We start from the raw sequence: 20,608 nt of genomic DNA on the forward strand, positions 1-20,608 counted from the left end.
CCAGGATTAAGCCTGGTCCCGTTTAGACAATGCATTAGCTTTAAAATGATCACTCGTTACATTACATCACATTAATCCAGTGAGGAGCTGAGACAAGTGCAAACACAAGTTATGATAAATGCTAAAGGTCAAAATATTTTACTTTGTTTAATATACTGTAGGCAAAATATCTTAGGACCTCTGACTCGGGACATTTACCATTCTAGACAATTCAAAATTGAAAAGTTGGACATTTTGTCAGAGCTGACTGGAGGTGAAGATACACATTTATACAACCAGATAAACAGATAATGTTTGACAATTTTGATCGACGGTTCTTTACAGCTCTTAAAATGATACCTGACCGATGTCAATGCAACATCTTGTGCTCTCTGAAGCAAATACTGGAAAAAGAATAACTTCAACATTTTATTAGCACAGTTAAAAGCTTAACAATGTGTAGAATTAAACCAATCAGTCCAATATTGCTTCAAAACATGAAACATTCACATAATTCAGAACACATTTGTGTACGGCTTTTCTTTGTGGCATATGAAGACACAGGGTCCAGAAGTTTCAGCAGTCTAGTACTCCTCACCTTCATCCTCCTCTCCGATGCTGTCGGTTCCCACCTCTTCGTAATCCTTCTCCAGGGCAGCCATGTCCTCTCTGGCCTCGGAGAACTCTCCCTCCTCCATCCCCTCCCCAACGTACCAGTGGACGAAGGCCCTCTTGGCGTACATCAGGTCGAACTTGTGGTCGAGACGAGCCCAGGCCTCAGCGATGGCGGTGGTGTTGCTCAGCATGCAGACGGCCCTCTGCACCTTGGCCAGATCTCCTCCAGGAACCACCGTGGGAGGCTGGTAGTTGATGCCCACCTTGAAGCCTGTGGGACACCAGTCCACGAACTGGATGGATCGCTTGGTTTTGATGGAGGCGATGGCTGAGTTGACATCTTTGGGCACCACGTCACCACGATACAGGAGGCAGCAGGCCATGTATTTCCCATGGCGAGGGTCACATTTGACCATCTGGTTGGCGGGCTCGAAGCAGGCGTTGGTGATGTCGGCGACAGACAGCTGCTCATGATAGGCCTTCTCTGCTGAGATAACAGGGGCGTAGGTGGTCAGAGGGAAGTGGATACGAGGGTAGGGCACCAGATTGGTCTGGAACTCCATCAGGTCCACATTCAAGGCGCCGTCGAAGCGCAGGGAGGCGGTGATGGAGGAGACGATCTGTCCAATCAGCCTGTTGAGGTTGGTGTAGGTCGGACGCTCGATGTCCAGGTTCCTGCTACAGATGTCATAGATGGCCTCATTGTCCACCATGAAGGCGCAGTCCGAGTGCTCCAGGGTGGTGTGGGTGGTCAGGATGGTGTTGTAGGGCTCCACCACGGCTGTGGACACTTGGGGAGCTGGGTACACGGCAAACTCCAGCTTGGACTTTTTGCCGTAGTCCACAGAGAGACGCTCCATCAGCAGAGAGGTGAAGCCAGAGCCGGTTCCTCCACCGAAGGAGTGGAAGATGAGGAAACCTTGGAGTCCAGTGCACTGGTCAGCCTGCAGGAAAATACAGAAAGTGATCAAAATGTTCGGTCGCATGAAACACCACCATACCTTACACTGTCGTAAAAACTCACCAGTTTGCGGGTCCTGTCCAGAACAAGGTCGATGATTTCCTTGCCGACGGTGTAGTGGCCACGGGCGTAGTTGTTGGCTGCGTCCTCTTTGCCTGTGATCAGCTGCTCCGGGTGGAAGAGCTGGCGGTAGGTTCCAGTTCGCACTTCATCTGAGGAGCAACAAGAATACTGGTTTAAAGTAATGCTCTGTTCTCTTGAGACCCACACTAGTGATCTTTTCCTGAACATTTGCACTAACAATGTGGTGGTTATGTCAATAAATTCACACTTTTAGACATAATTTAACCTTTAAGAGTGCATTAATTTGAAATACAGTCTGCTTGCACCTTTTCGTTCACTCGACCCTCCTCTACACACCTGAAAATAAATTCCATAATATGTGAACTGCTTCTGATGCCTAATGGGGAAACTAGTCAAGTTCCGCTATTGTTGGACACATTTAGAACACAGATGTTGTTAAGCTGGAAGAAAATGAAATTAAGCAATACAAAGCATATTATTAAACCTAATGAAAGGAAGTAGTTTTTTTTCGTTTAGTAAATCTGGCCCTTACCGATGACAGTTGGCTCCAAGTCCACAAAGACAGCTCTGGGAACATGTTTGCCAGCTCCAGTCTCACTGAAGAAGGTGTTGAAGGAGTTGTCCCCCCCCCCTCCAATGTTCTTGTTGCTGGGCATCTGACCGTCCGGCTGGATGCCGTGCTCCAGGCAGTACAACTCCCAGCATGCATTGCCCATCTGGACACCGGCCTGGCCGACATGCATAGAAATACACTCACGCTGTGGAGAGATGAGACAAAGACCGGTTATTTGTTTTTTCATAGAGGCAAATATAGCTGTCAGAATTCGTACTGTAGGAGTGATGAGGCTGCATTTTCTGCTTTGTATTCAGCCAACAGATTCAGATCTTTGTCTGCAGAGCACTGGCTGACCCAGCAGGGCCAGTCTGCTGCTCATCATATGGCCTGGTTTGATTATTTTTAAATACCTGCAGACGACAGTCCGGGTGATGATAGCCAATCAGAGCTTGTTACATCGGCTAGTTTGCATTGTTTTATCAGCTCAAGGACCAAAGTATCACAGAAAGGCTGACAGGACACGCTAAATGACCAAGTCGATCTGATAATGGCTAATATGAAAAGGAAAAGCAGGGGCAAATGTGAAACTACCAAGTGGTATAAGTAATAATGCAGATATAAAAAAGGTGATTAGAATCTGTATTCTTAATTCTTTCTCTCACATTTTCAATTCCATTATTTATAAATGAATTCAAGCATTGTTGAAAGATGTGCTTACGGACTATTGTTGGTAGATTAATATTCAATATGTACATTCTATTTATATTTCTTTTTATGCTACATTAAAATATCACATAATGCAATTCATTGATTAATTTGTTATCCAATTACATTATTAATATGGCATCATGTCTTTTGTAGCTGTATTTACTTATGACTTAAACCACTTGGTGGTTTCACCCAGTGGTCCCAACATAAGGATAAATCTGAGGAGTGCTGAGATTATTAAAGGGGTCGAAATATGACCTAAAGTTCTGCTGTAAAAATGTGTATTTGTATCTCTTTTTCTACAATTTCGTTGCACACTGTGCAATGACAATAAAAGGATTCTGATTCTGTATTATTTTTCCAGAACTCTGAAGTGGGGAAATGTGTGATCACAACTTGTTGTCATGCAGCAGTTCAATTCAGGCAAACATTATCTTCTTTGATAGATATACATAATGAAACAAGCTATAACATGTAATATCTTGGAAAATAGTATTTCAGACTTTAAATCGAGATTTTACTTTCACTGAAATATTTATCAACTTTCAATATTTTCTAGGACCCCCTCCAGTACACCATGAAGATCTATGTTTGATGCTAAATAAGAGTAGGAATTAAAACAGATCAAGTTACTTGACTGATAAACTTATAAAAAACAAAACATCTTAAGACCTAAAGGCAATATTACATTGTACTGAATGTGTTTTAATGGCAAATTAGTTGGTTTTTTAGTTAAAGATCCTTTCTGATGCTTATGTGCCAATCTCTTATTTTCAATATATTTTTTATCAAATTAAAAATCTTAACGGCAATTAATGAATAAATCCTCAACAACCCCTTTGAGACACGATAACTAATGAGTGTCAAGTGAATTCAAGCCATTGTCAGTGACTGGTCGAGGTTTCCGTTTAAAAGTTAAAACCACCACCATGTCGATCCCTTTTTTAAAAAACAGCTTGTGGATTAAAATGTGTAGCAATCACTTGTCCTCCATTTTAATTCAGACTGCGCAGTCAGTTTTTTGGCCTCGTGAGACGACACAGAAGACACCGTTACACACGTAAACACGCCAACACTCCCGAAAATACCGGGCAAGTTTAATTAATCTATCCACATTAATCACCGTTTATAACGACATATATTAGATTCCCGAGGTGTCTTTACAAAACGTTACGGATTTACATCCGAGAACGACACGGTTAATTTAACCAATCAAGACTAATCGGATTTTTACGAGTTTTATAACAATATGCTAACTTTTAAGACAGCTTTACTATCTTAAAACGCATTGTGAATAAAAACGGTGCTGTCGCTCGAAGAGGAACAAAGGTCTGTCGTCTGAACACTGTATTACACACTAGCATATTATTATTATTATTATTATTATTATTATTATTATTATTTTAATGTACTTCGTGCTTCATCACTCACCATTTTTCTGAATAAGTTCTCCTTCTCCCCGACGTCGAAGAATCGGTTGTAGAAGGCAGTACTGAGGAGCGGAAGAGGAGCCGTTTATATTTATACTTTTTCAAGGGGGCGTGGCCAAAGCGGCTGTTTGAATTTCCTCTAGGCGAGAGCGGTAGTTGAGCGCTGCGTTCAGGAGCGGCCCGAAATATTCTTCTTCCGAGACTTCAGCTGCGTTATTGACGCAAATTTGAAGTTATCTTTTATAAAAGGCCGGACTGTTTCTGCATTTTTTGCATCTAATATAATAATCACTTCCACATTAAAGTCCCCTGTTTTGTTAACTGTATTGAATGAACAGAAATAAATGATGTATTGCAGAAACAAACTGGTATTTGATGGTGTGTTCAGCGACATAAATAAATACATAGGTGCATGGAGACACAGGGAGGAGGTAAAAGGTGATCAATGCTATTTTGATCCGTGATAATCAAATCTGACACACTTCACACAGAGCCAGTTCATTTTCTACAAAGCAAAACAGCGATCACATGTGAAGAACAGAAAAAAAAAAAATCAGTGCACCTTTTACAGAAATGTAAAGCCAACTAGCCCCAGTCCACTTTTTCAAATACCATTATGAGTTTCCAGTTTGGGCAGATGCCCGGCAAGCTGTGCTAACGACCTTACAGCAGCTGCAGTCAACAGTACTTAGCAGTTCTCTCTGCGCTGCTCACTATTTGTATTAGTTTTTATTCAATAAAAGTATTTTTGTGCTTTGCAGCTGACATAAATGAACCAGCAAATTAGCCTAATAACAAAATGATCATTTGCCTTTAGAATAGGTCTGGCCAGATATACAGCTGCTTCTTAGAAACAAGATAAATTATATCAAGATTATCTACAATTTTCAATAATAACACCTGACTTCTGTTTGGTTTGATTAAAATGCTGAGAGTCAATTATTTCATCATATGCAGATTATAAAATGTAATGATTACCTGAGGCACAAAGTGAATTGGGTGAAGTCTCAAATTCTGCTTTATCATTTTTACTTTGGCAATAATTTTTTTTCCAGTTTCATTTATCAATACAATTATACTACATATATTGTAGTATTCCTACAAATCTAGAAGCAGCAGCTTGGCTAAATATGTCCTTTTTTCCTCTTCATTATTAAAATGTCATTCTGCCTCACTCAACATTAACAATTACACAACCAGCAAATTTTAGCCCAGTTTTACTATGACAGGCACCTGAATTTATATAGTCCTGTGGGTGATCTCAACTTGGGAGGGAGAATGTACACGAAGTACCTGAAGGCAACATAAATCTCATGCATTCAGCACCCACACATACATTTAATATACAGTCTAACTTGACTAATGTTATGTAAGGCATGACTGTAAAGAGGATTTAGACCTAAATGTTGAATGTGTCAGAAATCAACTGCTCGATACAGCTCTTAAGATACAAGGATGTTGTCAAAGCAAACACAGGACAAATAACTTTGAGCTTTTATTAGCACAGTTAAAAGCTTAACAGGAATGTGCAGAACTTCACCAACCAGTCCAGTATTGCTTCAGAAGATGAAAGATTCACATAATTCAGAACACAATCATGTACGGCTTTTTTTCCCCTGGCATATGAAGACACAGCAGGTTCCAGACATTTCAGCAGTCTAGTACTCCTCGCCTTCATCCTCCTCTCCGATGCTGTCGGTTCCCACCTCTTCGTAATCCTTCTCCAGGGCAGCCATGTCCTCTCTGGCCTCGGAGAACTCTCCCTCCTCCATCCCCTCCCCAACGTACCAGTGGACGAAGGCCCTCTTGGCGTACATCAGGTCGAACTTGTGGTCGAGACGAGCCCAGGCCTCAGCGATGGCGGTGGTGTTGCTCAGCATGCAGACGGCCCTCTGCACCTTGGCCAGATCTCCTCCAGGAACCACCGTGGGAGGCTGGTAGTTGATGCCCACCTTGAAGCCTGTGGGACACCAGTCCACAAACTGGATGGATCGCTTGGTTTTGATGGTGGCGATGGCTGAGTTGACATCTTTGGGCACCACGTCACCACGATACAGGAGGCAGCAGGCCATGTATTTCCCATGGCGAGGGTCGCATTTGACCATCTGGTTGGCGGGCTCGAAGCAGGCGTTGGTGATGTCGGCGACAGACAGCTGCTCATGATAGGCCTTCTCTGCTGAGATAACAGGGGCGTAGGTGGTCAGAGGGAAGTGGATACGAGGGTAGGGCACCAGATTGGTCTGGAACTCCGTCAGGTCCACATTCAAGGCGCCGTCGAAGCGCAGGGAGGCGGTGATGGAGGAGACGATCTGTCCAATCAGCCTGTTGAGGTTGGTGTAGGTCGGACGCTCAATATCCAGGTTCCTGCGACAGATGTCATAGATGGCCTCATTGTCCACCATGAAGGCGCAGTCGGAGTGCTCCAGGGTGGTGTGGGTGGTCAGGATGGAGTTGTAGGGCTCCACCACGGCTGTGGACACTTGGGGAGCTGGGTACACGGCAAACTCCAGCTTGGACTTTTTGCCGTAGTCCACAGAGAGACGCTCCATCAGGAGAGAAGTGAAGCCAGAGCCGGTTCCTCCACCGAAGGAGTGGAAGATGAGGAAACCTTGGAGTCCAGTGCACTGGTCAGCCTGCAGGAAAATACAGAAAGTGATCAAAATGTTTGGTCGCATGAAACACCACCATACCTTACACTGTCGTAAAAACTCACCAGTTTGCGGGTCCTGTCCAGAACAAGGTCGATGATTTCCTTGCCGACGGTGTAGTGGCCACGGGCGTAGTTGTTGGCTGCGTCCTCTTTGCCTGTGATCAGCTGCTCCGGGTGGAAGAGCTGGCGGTAGGTTCCAGTTCGCACTTCATCTGAGGAGCAACAAGAATACTGGTTTAAAGTAATGCTCTGTTCTCTTGAGACCCACACTAGTGATCTTTTCCTGAACATTTGCACTAACAATGTGGTGGTTATGTCAATAAATTCACACTTTTAGACATAATTTAACCTCTAAGAGTGCATTAATTTGAAATACAGTCTGCTTGCACCTTTTCGTTCACTCGACCCTCCTCTACACACCTGAAAATAAATTCCATAATATGTGAACTGCTTCTGATGCCTAATGGGGAAACTAGTCAAGTTCCGCTATTGTTGGACACATTTAGAACACAGATGTTGTTAAGCTGGAAGAAAATGAAATTAAGCAATACAAAGCATATTATTAAACCTAATGAAAGGAAGTAGTTTTTTTTCGTTTAGTAAATCTGGCCCTTACCGATGACAGTTGGCTCCAAGTCCACAAAGACAGCTCTGGGAACATGTTTGCCAGCTCCAGTCTCACTGAAGAAGGTGTTGAAGGAGTTGTCCCCCCCCCCTCCAATGTTCTTGTTGCTGGGCATCTGACCGTCCGGCTGGATGCCGTGCTCCAGGCAGTACAACTCCCAGCATGCATTGCCCATCTGGACACCGGCCTGGCCGACATGCATAGAAATACACTCACGCTGTGGAGAGATGAGACAAAGACCGGTTATTTGTTTTTTCATAGAGGCAAATATAGCTGTCAGAATTCGTACTGTAGGAGTGATGAGGCTGCATTTTCTGCTTTTTACAAAAACAAAACATCTTAAGACCTAAAGGCAATATTACATTGTACTGAATGTGTTTTAATGGCAAATTAGTTGCATTTTAGTTAAAGATCCTTTCTGATGCTTATGTGCCAATCTCTTATTTTCAATATATTTTTATCAAATTAAAAATCTTAACGGCAATTAATGAATAAATCCTCAACAACCCCTTTGAGACACGATAACTAATGAGTGTCGAGTGAATTCAAGCCATTGTCAGTGACTGGTCGAGGTTTCCGTTTAAAAGTTAAAACCACCACCATGTCGATCCCTTTTTTAAAAAACAGCTTGTGGATTAAAATGTGTAGCAATCACTTGTCCTCCATTTTAATTCAGACTGCGCAGTCAGTTTTTTGGCCTCGTGAGACGACACAGAAGACACCGTTACACACGTAAACACGCCAACACTCCCGAAAATACCGGGCAAGTTTAATTAATCTATCCACATTAATCACCGTTTATAACGACATATATTAGATTCCCGAGGTGTCTTTACAAAACGTTACGGATTTACATCCGAGAACGACACGGTTAATTTAACCAATCAAGACTAATCGGATTTTTACGAGTTTTATAACAATATGCTAACTTTTAAGACAGCTTTGCTATCTTAAAACGCATTGTGAATAAAAACGGTGCTGTCGCTCGAAGAGGAACAAAGGTCTGTCGTCTGAACACTGTATTACACACTAGCATATTATTATCATTATTATCATTATTATTATTATTTTAATGTACTTCGTGCTTCATCACTCACCATTTTTCTGAATAAGTTCTCCTTCTCCCCGACGTCGAAGAATCGGTTGTAGAAGGCAGTACTGAGGAGCGGAAGAGGAGCCGTTTATATTTATACTTTTTCAAGGGGGCGTGGCCAAAGCGGCTGTTTGAATTTCCTCTAGGCGAGAGCGGAAGTTGAGCGCTGCGTTCAGGAGCGGCCCGAAATATTCTTCTTCCTAGACTTCAGCTGCGTTATTGACGCAAATTTGAAGTTATCTTTTATAAAAGGCCGGACTGTTACTGCATTTTTTGCATCTAATATAATAATCACTTCCACATTAAAGTCCCCTGTTTTGTTAACTGTATTGAACGAACAGAAATAAATGATGTATTGCAGAAACAAACTGGTATTTGATGGTGTGTTCAGCGACATAAATAAATACATAGGTGCATGGAGACACAGGGAGGAGGTAAAAGGTGATCAATGCTATTTTGATCCGTGATAATCAAATCTGACACACTTCACACAGAGCCAGTTCATTTTCTACAAAGCAAAACAGCGATCACATGTGAAGAACAGAAAAAAAAAAAAATCAGTGCACCTTTTACAGAAATGTAAAGCCAACTAGCCCCAGTCCACTTTTTCAAATACCATTATGAGTTTCCAGTTTGGGCAGATGCCCGGCAAGCTGTGCTAACGACCTTACAGCAGCTGCAGTCAACAGTACTTAGCAGTTCTCTCTGCGCTGCTCACTATTTGTATTAGTTTTTATTCAATAAAAGTATTTTTGTGCTTTGCAGCTGACATAAATGAACCAGCAAATTAGCCTATTAACAAAATGATCATTTGCCTTTAGAATAGGTCTGGCCAGATATACAGCTGCTTCTTAGAAACAAGATAAATTATATCAAGATTATCTACAATTTTCAATAACACCTGACTTCTGTTTGGTTTGATTAAAATGCTGAGAGTCAATTATTTCATCATATGCAGATTATAAAATGTAATGATTACCTGAGGCACAAAGTGAATTGGGTGAAGTCTCAAATTCTGCTTTATCATTTTTACTTTGGCAATCATTTTTTTTCCAGTTTCATTTATCAATACAATTATACTACATATATTGTAGTATTCCTACAAATCTAGAAGCAGCAGCTTGGCTAAATATGTCCTTTTTCCCTCATTATTAAAATGTCACTCTGCCTCACTCAACATTAACAATTACATAACCAGCAAATTCTTTGCCCAGTTTTACTATGAAAGGCACTTGAATTCATATAGTCCTGTGGGTGATCTCAACTTGGGAGGGAGAATGTACACGAAGTATCTGAAGGCAACATAAATCTCATGCATTCAGCACCCACACATACATTTAATATACAGTCTAACTTGACTAATGTTATGTAAGGCATGACTGTAAAGAGGATTTAGACCTAAATGTTGAATGTGTCAGAAATCAACTGCTCGATACAGCTCTTAAGATACCAGCATGTTGTCAAAGCAAACACAGGACAAATAACTTTGAGCTTTTATTAGCACAGTTAAAAGCTTAACAGGAATGTGCAGAACTTCACCAACCAGTCCAGCGTTGCTTCAGAAGATGAAAGATTCACATAATTCAGAACACAATCATGTACGGCTTTTTTTTCCTGGCATATGAAGACACAGCAGGTTCCAGACATTTCAGCAGTCTAGTACTCCTCGCCTTCATCCTCCTCTCCGATGCTGTCGGTTCCCACCTCTTCGTAATCCTTCTCCAGGGCAGCCATGTCCTCTCTGGCCTCGGAGAACTCTCCCTCCTCCATCCCTTCCCCAACGTACCAGTGGACGAAGGCCCTCTTGGCGTACATCAGGTCGAACTTGTGGTCGAGACGAGCCCAGGCCTCAGCGATGGCGGTGGTGTTGCTCAGCATGCAGACGGCCCTCTGCACCTTGGCCAGATCTCCTCCAGGAACCACCGTGGGAGGCTGGTAGTTGATGCCCACCTTGAAGCCTGTGGGACACCAGTCCACAAACTGGATGGTGCGCTTGGTTTTGATGGTGGCGATGGCTGAGTTGACATCTTTGGGCACCACGTCACCACGATACAGGAGGCAGCAGGCCATGTATTTCCCATGGCGAGGGTCGCATTTGACCATCTGGTTGGCGGGCTCGAAGCAGGCGTTGGTGATGTCGGCGACAGACAGCTGCTCATGATAGGCCTTCTCTGCTGAGATAACAGGGGCGTAGGTGGCCAGAGGGAAGTGGATACGAGGGTAGGGCACCAGATTGGTCTGGAACTCCGTCAGGTCCACATTCAAGGCGCCGTCGAAGCGCAGGGAAGCGGTGATGGAGGAGACGATCTGTCCAATCAGCCTGTTGAGGTTGGTGTAAGTTGGACGCTCGATGTCCAGGTTCCTGCGACAGATGTCATAGATGGCCTCGTTATCCACCATGAAGGCGCAGTCGGAGTGCTCCAGGGTGGTGTGGGTGGTCAGGATGGAGTTGTAGGGCTCCACCACGGCTGTGGACACTTGGGGAGCTGGGTACACGGCAAACTCCAGCTTGGACTTTTTGCCGTAGTCCACAGAGAGACGCTCCATCAGCAGAGAGGTGAAGCCAGAGCCGGTTCCTCCACCGAAGGAGTGGAAGATGAGGAAACCTTGGAGTCCAGTGCACTGGTCAGCCTGCAGGAAAATACAGAAAGTGATCAAAATGTTCGGTCGCATGAAACACCACCATACCTTACACTGACTTAGAATTTTAACTCACCAGTTTGCGGGTCCTGTCCAGAACAAGGTCGATGATTTCCTTGCCGACGGTGTAGTGGCCACGGGCGTAGTTGTTGGCTGCGTCCTCTTTGCCTGTGATCAGCTGCTCCGGGTGGAAGAGCTGGCGGTAGGTTCCAGTTCGCACTTCGTCTGAGGAGCAACAAGAATACTGGTTTGAGGTCAAGCTCTACGCTCTTGAGAACTGTTGCTGTATGCGTAAACTAGTCATGTCATTCCACTACTGGCAGACACATTTAGACCACAAATGTTAAGCTGGAAGAAAATGTCCTTGAAATTAAGCAGTACAAAGCATATTATTAAACCTAATGAAAGGAAGTCGTTTTTTTCGTTTAGTAAATCTGGCCCTTACCGATGACAGTTGGCTCCAAGTCCACAAAGACAGCTCTGGGAACATGTTTGCCAGCTCCAGTCTCACTGAAGAAGGTGTTGAAGGAGTCGTCTCCTCCTCCAATGGTCTTGTCGCTGGGCATCTGACCGTCCGGCTGGATGCCGTGCTCCAGGCAGTACAACTCCCAGCATGCATTGCCCATCTGGGCACCGGCCTGGCCGACATGCATAGAAATACACTCACGCTGTGGAGAGAAGAGAAAAAGACCGGTTATTTGTTTTTCATAAAAGAGGCAAATACAATTGTCAGAATTTGTACTGTAGGAGTGATGAGACTGCAGTTTTTCACTTTGTAGTCAGCCGACAGATTCAGATCTTTGTCTGCTGAGCACTGACTGACCCAGATCACACATCAACAGCTCCTCAGAGCCTCAGTATCAGTCTGCATATCATCACATGGCCTGGTTTGATTTTTAGAAAAGCATCACTACTGCTCAAATTAACAGCTGTTACAGCAATCAAATTTTTTTGGTAACGCTTGTAATAAATATCATAAAGGACAATCAGGCAATTGATTTCTTTATAATCATGCATGTTTTTTTTTTTAACATGTACTACCCTACTGTACAGCTGCCATCTAGTCTTAATGTTACATAATTCCAGGCATATCATTTATATGTTTCAGAAATGTAAAGGCTCATGATATGCTGCCACTCAACCAGTACTGAAAAAAAAATGAACAGAAACACATGTAAGAAAACACAATTATCTTACTTTTTTTTTTTAAATGTAAGGAAGTGATTGAACACAGAACAAACAAACAAACATCTGCATTGGGAAATCAAAATTATAAATGTTTTCATATGATTTTTCCTCATTTAATATTTGTTTTTTTATTTCTGATTGAATCAGTGTGGGTAAAAAAATCCTCTCAGTGGCTGTTAATGTCGACATTTTAAAAACGTTAAATCCACCTGTCCACCTTTTGTTCAAGGATTCTTTCTGATATCAAATGCTGATATTCGAGAGGCATTAAAAACGCATGGCACAAAGTTTTGGTAAACTTAACTAAATACTCGATCAATTGGAACCTGATCATCAAAATGTTTGATTTATTCATATCAGTTGTGAAATGGGCCATATATCGAATGTTAATCTCTGGAATAATTCAGTGTCCTCCATCTTCTTTCAGAACGCACTTTGGGCGGGAACCTGTTAATCTTTAGCCTCAGGTGACGACATTTTATAACTCCATAAATCATGTCTGCTGCGTCACATGGCGGCCTGCCTCGCTGCGGACCTGTGGTGGCCTCACTCTGCCTTCATACCCCTCCCGATCAGGGACCGGGCCGGGCCCACAGCAGATCAGTGAAAGGAAAAAAAGACTCCCATCATGGAGGAGGGTAAAAAATCTTTACGGACAGGGAGATGGTGTCCTCCCTACCCCCATACTACCGCAAAGCTCTACCTTTGTGTAACATTCACGGACTGGGCGTTATCTGATGGCGCCTTCCGGCTCGAGCGCCTCTGAAGTTACAGCGTCATTGTCTGCCACCCACACACGAACTCAAATTATCTTCTACAAACTATTCAGATTAATAATTCCGACGGCAAAACGTTGGTTAGGAACAAAATCGACGAGTTTCACGGCTCTATCTCCTACATTTTAATTCAGACTGCGCCAGTATTTGAGTCATTCAATGACACAGGAGATAACGATACGCACAAACACGCCTTATTACACCAGAGAACGATCAAGTTTATGAAATCGCTAAAAATTAATCTGATTTCAACGCGTTTTATAAGGACATATGTAAACTTTTAGGACATTCATGCCGGACCTCACATGCATTATTGTCAAAAGACTGTGCTCTTCCTCAAAGACTAATTGAGTCTGTCATCTTAGCATCATTTACTCACTAAAGTATGTTTTTTTTTAAATGCTTTTTTGCCTTCAACACTCACCATGTTTCTGACTATTTCTCCTTCTCTCCGACGTTGAAGAATCGGTTGCTGAAGGCAGTACTGTGGGGCGGAAGAGGTGCCGTTTGTCTTTATACTTTTTTGAGGGGGCGGGGCCAAAGCGGCTGTTTGAATTTCCTCATGGCGGGAGCGAACGTTACTCGTTGCTGCGTTCAAGTATGGCCCGAAACTTTTGCTTCCGAGACTTCAGCTGCGTCATTGACGGGAATTTGAATAATTCATCTTTTATAAGAAGCAGGACTGTTTTGTAGTCTCCATTTTTGCATTTAATATAATAATTATTTATTTGTTAATTGTATTGGATGGACAGAACATAAGTTATGCATTGTGGAATAAACTGATATTTGATGGTGCATTCAGTGATAAAATCAAGACATGTAAAGTGTGAAGGAGCAGCTTTGCAAGAGGTCCAAAAAGTGTCCTTTTTTTCATTTAAAACATTACATAACTGAAACGTGTGTCACTTAATTTCAAGAATTACATGATACCCAGCACAAATTAACACTACAGGCTCTGTTTAATTGCAGTTTCACTTGAATTCACACACAGTCCTTTGGGTGATCTCTCAACTTGGAAGGGGAGAATGTACGGGAAGTCCCTGAAGGCAGCATGACTCTGACGCACACAGCAACCACACATAGATTAATTAGATTAATATATAATTCATCACTAATTTGATTAAACCCAATTGAGGGAATATAAAAAAGGAAGACTCAAACCTTTCTAAAAATATATTGAACTATCTGAAGATACATCAAATAAAGAAAAAATAGAACAGTGGTAGCTGATAATCATCTCTCATTTATTCATTAATAATGAGGACTGAACTCTGACACAAATTCCTAACACCATGAAATAATCCAGGCCTAATTCGGAGGTATTTCTGTTATGTCAGGCTTTGCTGTAACGAGGAATTAGACTTAAATGTTCAGTGTTGGCATGAGTTAATAAAGCATGAGCTCTGCAGAGTGACTGAGAGCTGTGTTGTGTTATTACTGCAAACAAAGCACACCAACAGAAACTTATCCCAGTTTATTGTTTTAGGACAAAGACATATAGCAAAGATGATATCTTGGGACTGAATTCCTCTTAATCTCTCTGGATAAGGACATGAATTTTGCACATTTTGCAACAGCCTGGAAAACTTAGGAAACCTGACTGTCTCTTGAGTGTATGTCTTGCTAAATTATGAAATTTACTTGACAAAACTCTATAGTTCCTAATCTATTCTGCTTGGAGGAAACATGAGAGCAACATCATAAAAACCTTCCAGGAGAGAACCAAAGTGTTTCATGTCATCCTGATTTATACAATTTATCGTGTCTCATCCCTTTCTTTGCTCGCAGGCCTTTAGAAAAATCTAAAAAAAAAAACCCAAAGGTATACATTTACTCTTTAGACAGGATCATACATCACTTCTTGTTTCATACACTGAAGTCTAAAAAGAACCCGATTAGTGCATTGTGCTTTTTTGTTTATTTCAGACTTAATATTCTTCACCCTCTTCCTCTCCTTCATCACCGATGGTGTCGGTTCCCACCTCTTCATAATCCTTCTCCAGGGCAGCCATGTCCTCTCTGGCCTCGGAGAACTCTCCTTCCTCCATCCCCTCCCCAACGTACCAGTGGACGAAGGCCCTCTTGGCGTACATCAGGTCGAACTTGTGGTCGAGACGAGCCCAGGCCTCAGCGATGGCGGTGGTGTTGCTCAGCATGCAGACGGCCCTCTGCACCTTGGCCAGATCTCCTCCAGGAACCACCGTGGGAGGCTGGTAGTTGATGCCCACCTTGAAGCCTGTTGGACACCAGTCCACGAACTGGATGGTGCGCTTGGTTTTGATGGTGGCGATGGCTGAGTTGACATCTTTGGGCACCACATCACCACGGAATAACAGGCAGCAGGCCATGTACTTCCCATGGCGAGGGTCACATTTGACCATCTGGTTGGCGGGCTCGAAGCAGGCGTTGGTGATCTCTGCTACTGACAGCTGCTCATGATAGGCCTTCTCTGCTGAGATAACAGGGGCGTAGGTGGCCAGAGGGAAGTGGATACGAGGGTAGGGCACCAGATTGGTCTGGAACTCCGTCAGGTCCACATTCAAGGCGCCGTCGAAGCGCAGGGAAGCGGTGATGGAGGAGACGATCTGTCCAATCAGCCTGTTGAGGTTGGTGTAAGTTGGACGCTCGATGTCCAGGTTTCTGCGACAGATGTCATAGATGGCCTCATTATCCACCATGAAGGCGCAGTCGGAGTGCTCCAGGGTGGTGTGGGTGGTCAGGATGGAGTTGTAGGGCTCCACCACGGCTGTGGACACCTGGGGAGCTGGATAAATGGCAAACTCCAGCTTGGACTTTTTGCCATAGTCAACCGAAAGACGCTCCATCAGCAGAGAGGTGAAGCCAGAGCCGGTTCCTCCACCAAAGGAGTGGAAGATGAGGAAACCTTGGAGACCTGTGCACTGGTCAGCCTGCAGGAAAAAAAGAAATCTTTACTCTGTGACCTAATATTGCTCGCGCTGAAATTTGAAGTAATTGCAGGCAAACTGACCAGTTTACGACTCCTGTCGAGAACAAGGTCGATGATCTCCTTGCCAATGGTGTAGTGACCACGGGCGTAGTTGTTGGCGGCATCCTCTTTTCCAGTGATCAGCTGCTCAGGGTGAAAGAGCTGGCGGTAGGTTCCTGTACGGACCTCATCTGAAAACAGAAAAATGGATGGTATATTCACACCCTCACAAATGTAATTCATTGCTGGAGGACTCAATCCAGCACTCTCTTATCCTGAAAATACTCTTACCAATGACAGTTGGCTCCAGGTCCACAAAGACAGCTCTGGGAACATGTTTGCCAGCTCCAGTCTCACTGAAGAAGGTGTTGAAGGAGTCGTCTCCTCCTCCAATGGTCTTGTCGCTGGGCATCTGACCGTCCGGCTGGATGCCGTGCTCCAGGCAGTAGAGCTCCCAGCATGCATTGCCTATCTGAGCTCCAGCTTGGCCAACGTGGACGGAGATACATTCACGCTGCAAGAACAAGTGGTTCAGATGTCAAGACCCCAAAATTCCCAATTAAAGAACTAGATTCTCTGTCAGTGTCATTTTAAGAAAAACCCATTATTTATGTTAGCTTACACAAAAGTCATCACATCATTCAACATGAGGAATATTTGTAAATTTGTTGTAAGAACATTTTAAAAAGCCTCTTAAGCTATTACATTAAACACAGATCACTGAGTTGAATGCAGAATATCTATATAAAAATGTCTTTCTGAGGGGTTCTTTGCATAAGTCATGTAAAGTCGCTCATGTGCTGAACTTAAAAATAAGATGTCCTCACCATGTTTTCGTTGCTTGAAGCAGTCCCTTGTTCACCTGAGATGAGTGGCTGGGGATGTTGTGTGAAGCATGACTACAGGAAGCTGCTTTATAGAGCAGCAGCACTAGGCAACAGCCGGGCATGTTGTGGTAACTGGAGGAGCAGGAGAAGCAAACACCATCGCCTTCGATGAAAGATGAGAAGGAGGGGCACAAAAAAGAAAATCAACTGGAATGCTCCCCTGCTCGGCTCTAAGGAGTAACTGCTGTTGTTACACAAATGAGTAACCACCAACAATAACCAGCTGTGAAATATGACCCATAACTGTTCGTCCTCTCCTCCAATTTCACTGTCTGGATTTAAGGCATGTTAGTTTGTACTTTACTTTTAAACTTGCTCACAGACATTCATACAGGCTCTTGTTGTTTGCTGTTGGAGGAAACTCATGGCCTTTCTTTACCACACATAAAACAATATAATGCCACTTAGCACTTTCCACATTAGAAATCATCCCTGTTAACACACCACACTTGAAACCTCCATTTTCTTTTCTTGCAGCGGAGAGAGAAAACAGATACCTCCCTAGAGTGACCTGAATAGGCTTTTGTTACAGATAACCGAGCATCGTCACTGCGGTTGAGATTCATTTGCAATTCAAAGGAAGCCGACTGCCCCAGAAAAACATTAGAGCACACTTCTCTCAAAGCCAGGTGACATCTGAGATCCAGTGTACAAAGCATCAATGTATGTGATGAATATTTCAACTGACTTTTAGCACCCCAAAAAAATAATTTAGGGTTAGGGTTACCTTTGGCGTTGTGTTGAGTTGGGTGGGTGCTTGCAATACTTAAATGTAGAGATAACCAGAATAATTTGGCCCCAACGTCTAAATGGGTCAGGTTGATCAAAGTTTTAAAAGGAAAATTTACAGTTTTTATGTTTTTAAATCTTGTTGCTTCCTGACAAGAGACAAACTCTTCGGAAATCCGAGCTAGTGTTAAAACCATTATGTTTATATCAAAGTACTCTTTTGTTTGAGGTCAAATAGCTCTGCGACTGAAGGTAACCCTAGAGACATAATGACAAACTGCTCGGCATCTGCCAGAACACGCTCCTGTTTAGTTTCCCTAGTTACTCTTTGTCAGGCCTTATTTGCACTCTGATGTCAGCTAATCTGGAGCTGTTCGTCCACAGAGAGGTGTGTGCATTGCACTCTCATTGCTGGAGTGCACCGAGAGCTTGTTAGGGAAATAAATCAACAGCACACAATGGGAGGTGGTGGCTGCAGCATTCCTGCAAGCCCCTCTCATTGTTAGATGACAGAATGTATGTGCTTTTCTGACAGAATGGAGGACAAATCAAACAGAGAAATTCCTCACTTTAATCACTCACTTTTTGCTTTATTTTCAATAATGTTGTTTTGAAATATAAAATCAATACATAGTAACACAATAATACAATCCCAGCATTGTTGTGCAAATATACATCTAAGATCTTGTGTTAAGCTCTTAGTACTCCCCTTCCTCTTCCTCTCCTTCATCACCGATGGTGTCGGTTCCCACCTCTTCGTAATCCTTCTCCAGGGCAGCCATGTCCTCTCTGGCCTCGGAGAACTCTCCCTCCTCCATCCCCTCCCCAACGTACCAGTGGACGAAGGCCCTCTTGGCGTACATCAGGTCGAACTTGTGGTCGAGACGAGCCCAGGCCTCAGCGATGGCGGTGGTGTTGCTCAGCATGCAGACGGCCCTCTGCACCTTGGCCAGATCTCCTCCAGGAACCACCGTGGGAGGCTGGTAGTTGATGCCCACCTTGAAGCCTGTTGGACACCAGTCCACGAACTGGATGGTACGCTTGGTTTTGATGGTGGCAATGGCAGAGTTCACCTCCTTAGGGACCACATCGCCACGGTACAGGAGGCAGCAGGCCATGTATTTCCCATGACGAGGATCACATTTGACCATCTGGTTGGCGGGCTCAAAGCAGGCGTTGGTGATCTCTGCTACTGATAGCTGCTCATGATAGGCCTTCTCTGCTGAGATAACAGGGGCGTAGGTGGCCAGAGGGAAGTGGATACGAGGGTAGGGCACCAGATTGGTCTGGAACTCCGTCAGGTCCACATTTAAGGCGCCGTCAAAGCGCAGGGAGGCAGTGATGGAGGAGACGATCTGTCCAATCAGCCTGTTGAGGTTGGTGTAAGTTGGACGCTCGATGTCCAGGTTCCTGCGACAGATGTCATAGATGGCCTCATTGTCCACCATGAAGGCGCAGTCGGAGTGCTCCAGGGTGGTGTGGGTGGTCAGGATGGAGTTGTAGGGCTCCACCACGGCTGTGGACACTTGGGGAGCTGGGTACACGGCAAACTCCAGCTTGGACTTTTTGCCGTAGTCCACAGAGAGACGCTCCATCAGCAGAGAGGTGAAGCCAGAGCCGGTTCCTCCACCGAAGGAGTGGAAGATGAGGAAACCTTGGAGTCCGGTGCACTGGTCAGCCTGCAGGAAAAGAAAACAGAGTTCCCTCAATACTTTATTACACTTTGAACTGAAATATACAAATTTTACAGGCAAACTCACCAGCTTACGAATCCTGTCAAGAACAATGTCGATGAGCTCCTTCCCGATGGTGTAGTGACCACGGGCGTAGTTGTTGGCGGCATCTTCCTTTCCAGTGATCAGCTGCTCAGGATGGAAGAGCTGGCGGTAGGTTCCTGTACGGACCTCATCTGTGAACAGACAACACTTAGCATCCAGTCGGCTGTCGCTACATTATTTGCATCAGAAAACAGTAATTGTACCGATGACAGATGGCTCCAAGTCCACAAAGACAGCTCTAGGAACATGTTTGCCAGCTCCAGTTTCAGTGAAGAAGGTGTTGAAGGAGTCATCTCCTCCACCGATGGTCTTGTCGCTGGGCATCTGACCGTCCGGCTGGATGCCGTGCTCCAGGCAGTAGAGCTCCCAGCATGCATTGCCCATCTGGACACCTGCCTGACCAACATGGACGGAGAGGCATTCACGCTGTTGGAGTGCAAAAAGAAGAGGTGATGTTAGCAAAGGTTGAGATGTAATTTGGGATTCAATGTGTCTAAAAATCATGAATGGCATAATCTTACCATGATTGTAAGTTCCTGCTGCTGACGTTGACGATCTGCAGGGGAAGTCTGGTCTCTGTCTGTCTGTCTAGATTCCTCCAGCACTTATAGCTCCTCCACACTCTATGGTAACAAGCTGTGTTATCGATAAACAAAGGGTTAACTGAGCTTAGCAGAGGGGCAAAAAGTCAATAATTCAGCTGTGGAAAACATCATGCAAACATGCTCCACCACACATCAATAATCCTTCTTCCTGCACCGAGTTAATGTATAACCATGACACCCACATGAGTTTTGTTGGAGTATTTGTGGAGTACTCTGAGATTAATTAACTCAAGGCTCTGTAGGGGGCTGAGATCTCCATGGAGATCAATGAGAGTCAGTAAAATCCAAAAATATACCTTTGTCTGCTCACTTGGAGGGGTTAGGTTGAGGGGAGCTGCGAGTAAACCAAGATGAATT

General features: G+C 44.0%; 4 protein-coding genes across 6 annotated transcripts; all 4 read right to left on the minus strand.

Moving 5' to 3' along the window:
• Positions 1–128: 128 nt before the first annotated feature.
• LOC119015250 (tubulin alpha chain-like) lies at positions 129–4,466 on the minus strand. The gene is made up of 4 exons (XM_037091091.1): positions 4,335–4,466; positions 2,172–2,397; positions 1,619–1,767; positions 129–1,538 (listed from the first exon to the last, which is right to left on the minus strand). Exons 1-4 carry the CDS (start codon positions 4,335–4,337, stop codon positions 564–566), a joined length of 1,353 nt encoding a protein of 450 aa, XP_036946986.1. The 5' UTR covers positions 4,338–4,466; the 3' UTR covers positions 129–563.
• A 1,349-nt stretch (positions 4,467–5,815) lies between these two features.
• LOC119015251 (tubulin alpha chain-like) lies at positions 5,816–8,837 on the minus strand. The gene is made up of 4 exons (XM_037091093.1): positions 8,706–8,837; positions 7,600–7,825; positions 7,047–7,195; positions 5,816–6,966 (listed from the first exon to the last, which is right to left on the minus strand). The coding sequence occupies exons 1-4, from the start codon at positions 8,706–8,708 to the stop codon at positions 5,992–5,994; spliced, it is 1,353 nt and encodes a 450-aa protein (XP_036946988.1). The 5' UTR covers positions 8,709–8,837; the 3' UTR covers positions 5,816–5,991.
• A 1,345-nt stretch (positions 8,838–10,182) lies between these two features.
• LOC119015247 (tubulin alpha chain-like) lies at positions 10,183–20,185 on the minus strand. Of its 3 annotated transcripts, XM_037091089.1 has the most exons (5): positions 20,168–20,185; positions 19,850–20,072; positions 19,629–19,777; positions 18,621–19,547; positions 10,183–10,405 (listed from the first exon to the last, which is right to left on the minus strand). In XM_037091089.1, exons 1-5 carry the CDS (start codon positions 20,168–20,170, stop codon positions 10,358–10,360), a joined length of 1,350 nt encoding a protein of 449 aa, XP_036946984.1. In that variant the 5' UTR covers positions 20,171–20,185; the 3' UTR covers positions 10,183–10,357. The 3 variants fall into 3 exon arrangements, with proteins under 3 accessions (XP_036946984.1, XP_036946983.1, XP_036946982.1); XM_037091088.1 differs by lacking the exons at positions 18,621–19,547; positions 19,629–19,777; positions 19,850–20,072; positions 20,168–20,185 and adding exons at positions 11,418–11,566; positions 11,787–12,009; positions 13,730–13,884 and having other exon boundaries at positions 10,183–11,332; XM_037091087.1 differs by lacking the exon at positions 10,183–10,405 and having other exon boundaries at positions 18,552–19,547.
• On the minus strand, positions 14,765–17,097 carry LOC119015249 (tubulin alpha-1A chain-like). The gene is made up of 4 exons (XM_037091090.1): positions 17,080–17,097; positions 16,544–16,766; positions 16,295–16,443; positions 14,765–16,214 (listed from the first exon to the last, which is right to left on the minus strand). The coding sequence occupies exons 1-4, from the start codon at positions 17,080–17,082 to the stop codon at positions 15,234–15,236; spliced, it is 1,356 nt and encodes a 451-aa protein (XP_036946985.1). The 5' UTR covers positions 17,083–17,097; the 3' UTR covers positions 14,765–15,233.
• Positions 20,186–20,608: the final 423 nt, after the last annotated feature.

Source organism: Acanthopagrus latus, chromosome 24 (assembly GCF_904848185.1).
Source record: "Acanthopagrus latus isolate v.2019 chromosome 24, fAcaLat1.1, whole genome shotgun sequence".
Classification (NCBI taxonomy): Eukaryota; Metazoa; Chordata; class Actinopteri; order Spariformes; family Sparidae; genus Acanthopagrus; species Acanthopagrus latus.

Coding starts and splice junctions, on each gene's coding strand:
- LOC119015250 (XM_037091091.1), bottom strand. Junction 1,768..2,171: donor CTTGGAGCCAACTGTCATCG/GTAAGGGCCAGA, acceptor GTTGCTCCTCAG/ATGAAGTGCGAACTGGAACC. Junction 1,539..1,618: donor TGGACAGGACCCGCAAACTG/GTGAGTTTTTAC, acceptor ATTTTCCTGCAG/GCTGACCAGTGCACTGGACT.
- LOC119015251 (XM_037091093.1), bottom strand. Junction 7,196..7,599: donor CTTGGAGCCAACTGTCATCG/GTAAGGGCCAGA, acceptor GTTGCTCCTCAG/ATGAAGTGCGAACTGGAACC. Junction 6,967..7,046: donor TGGACAGGACCCGCAAACTG/GTGAGTTTTTAC, acceptor ATTTTCCTGCAG/GCTGACCAGTGCACTGGACT.
- LOC119015249 (XM_037091090.1), bottom strand. Junction 16,444..16,543: donor CCTGGAGCCAACTGTCATTG/GTAAGAGTATTT, acceptor TTCTGTTTTCAG/ATGAGGTCCGTACAGGAACC. Junction 16,215..16,294: donor TCGACAGGAGTCGTAAACTG/GTCAGTTTGCCT, acceptor TTTTTCCTGCAG/GCTGACCAGTGCACAGGTCT.
- LOC119015247 (XM_037091087.1), bottom strand. Junction 19,778..19,849: donor CTTGGAGCCATCTGTCATCG/GTACAATTACTG, acceptor GTCTGTTCACAG/ATGAGGTCCGTACAGGAACC. Junction 19,548..19,628: donor TTGACAGGATTCGTAAGCTG/GTGAGTTTGCCT, acceptor CTTTTCCTGCAG/GCTGACCAGTGCACCGGACT.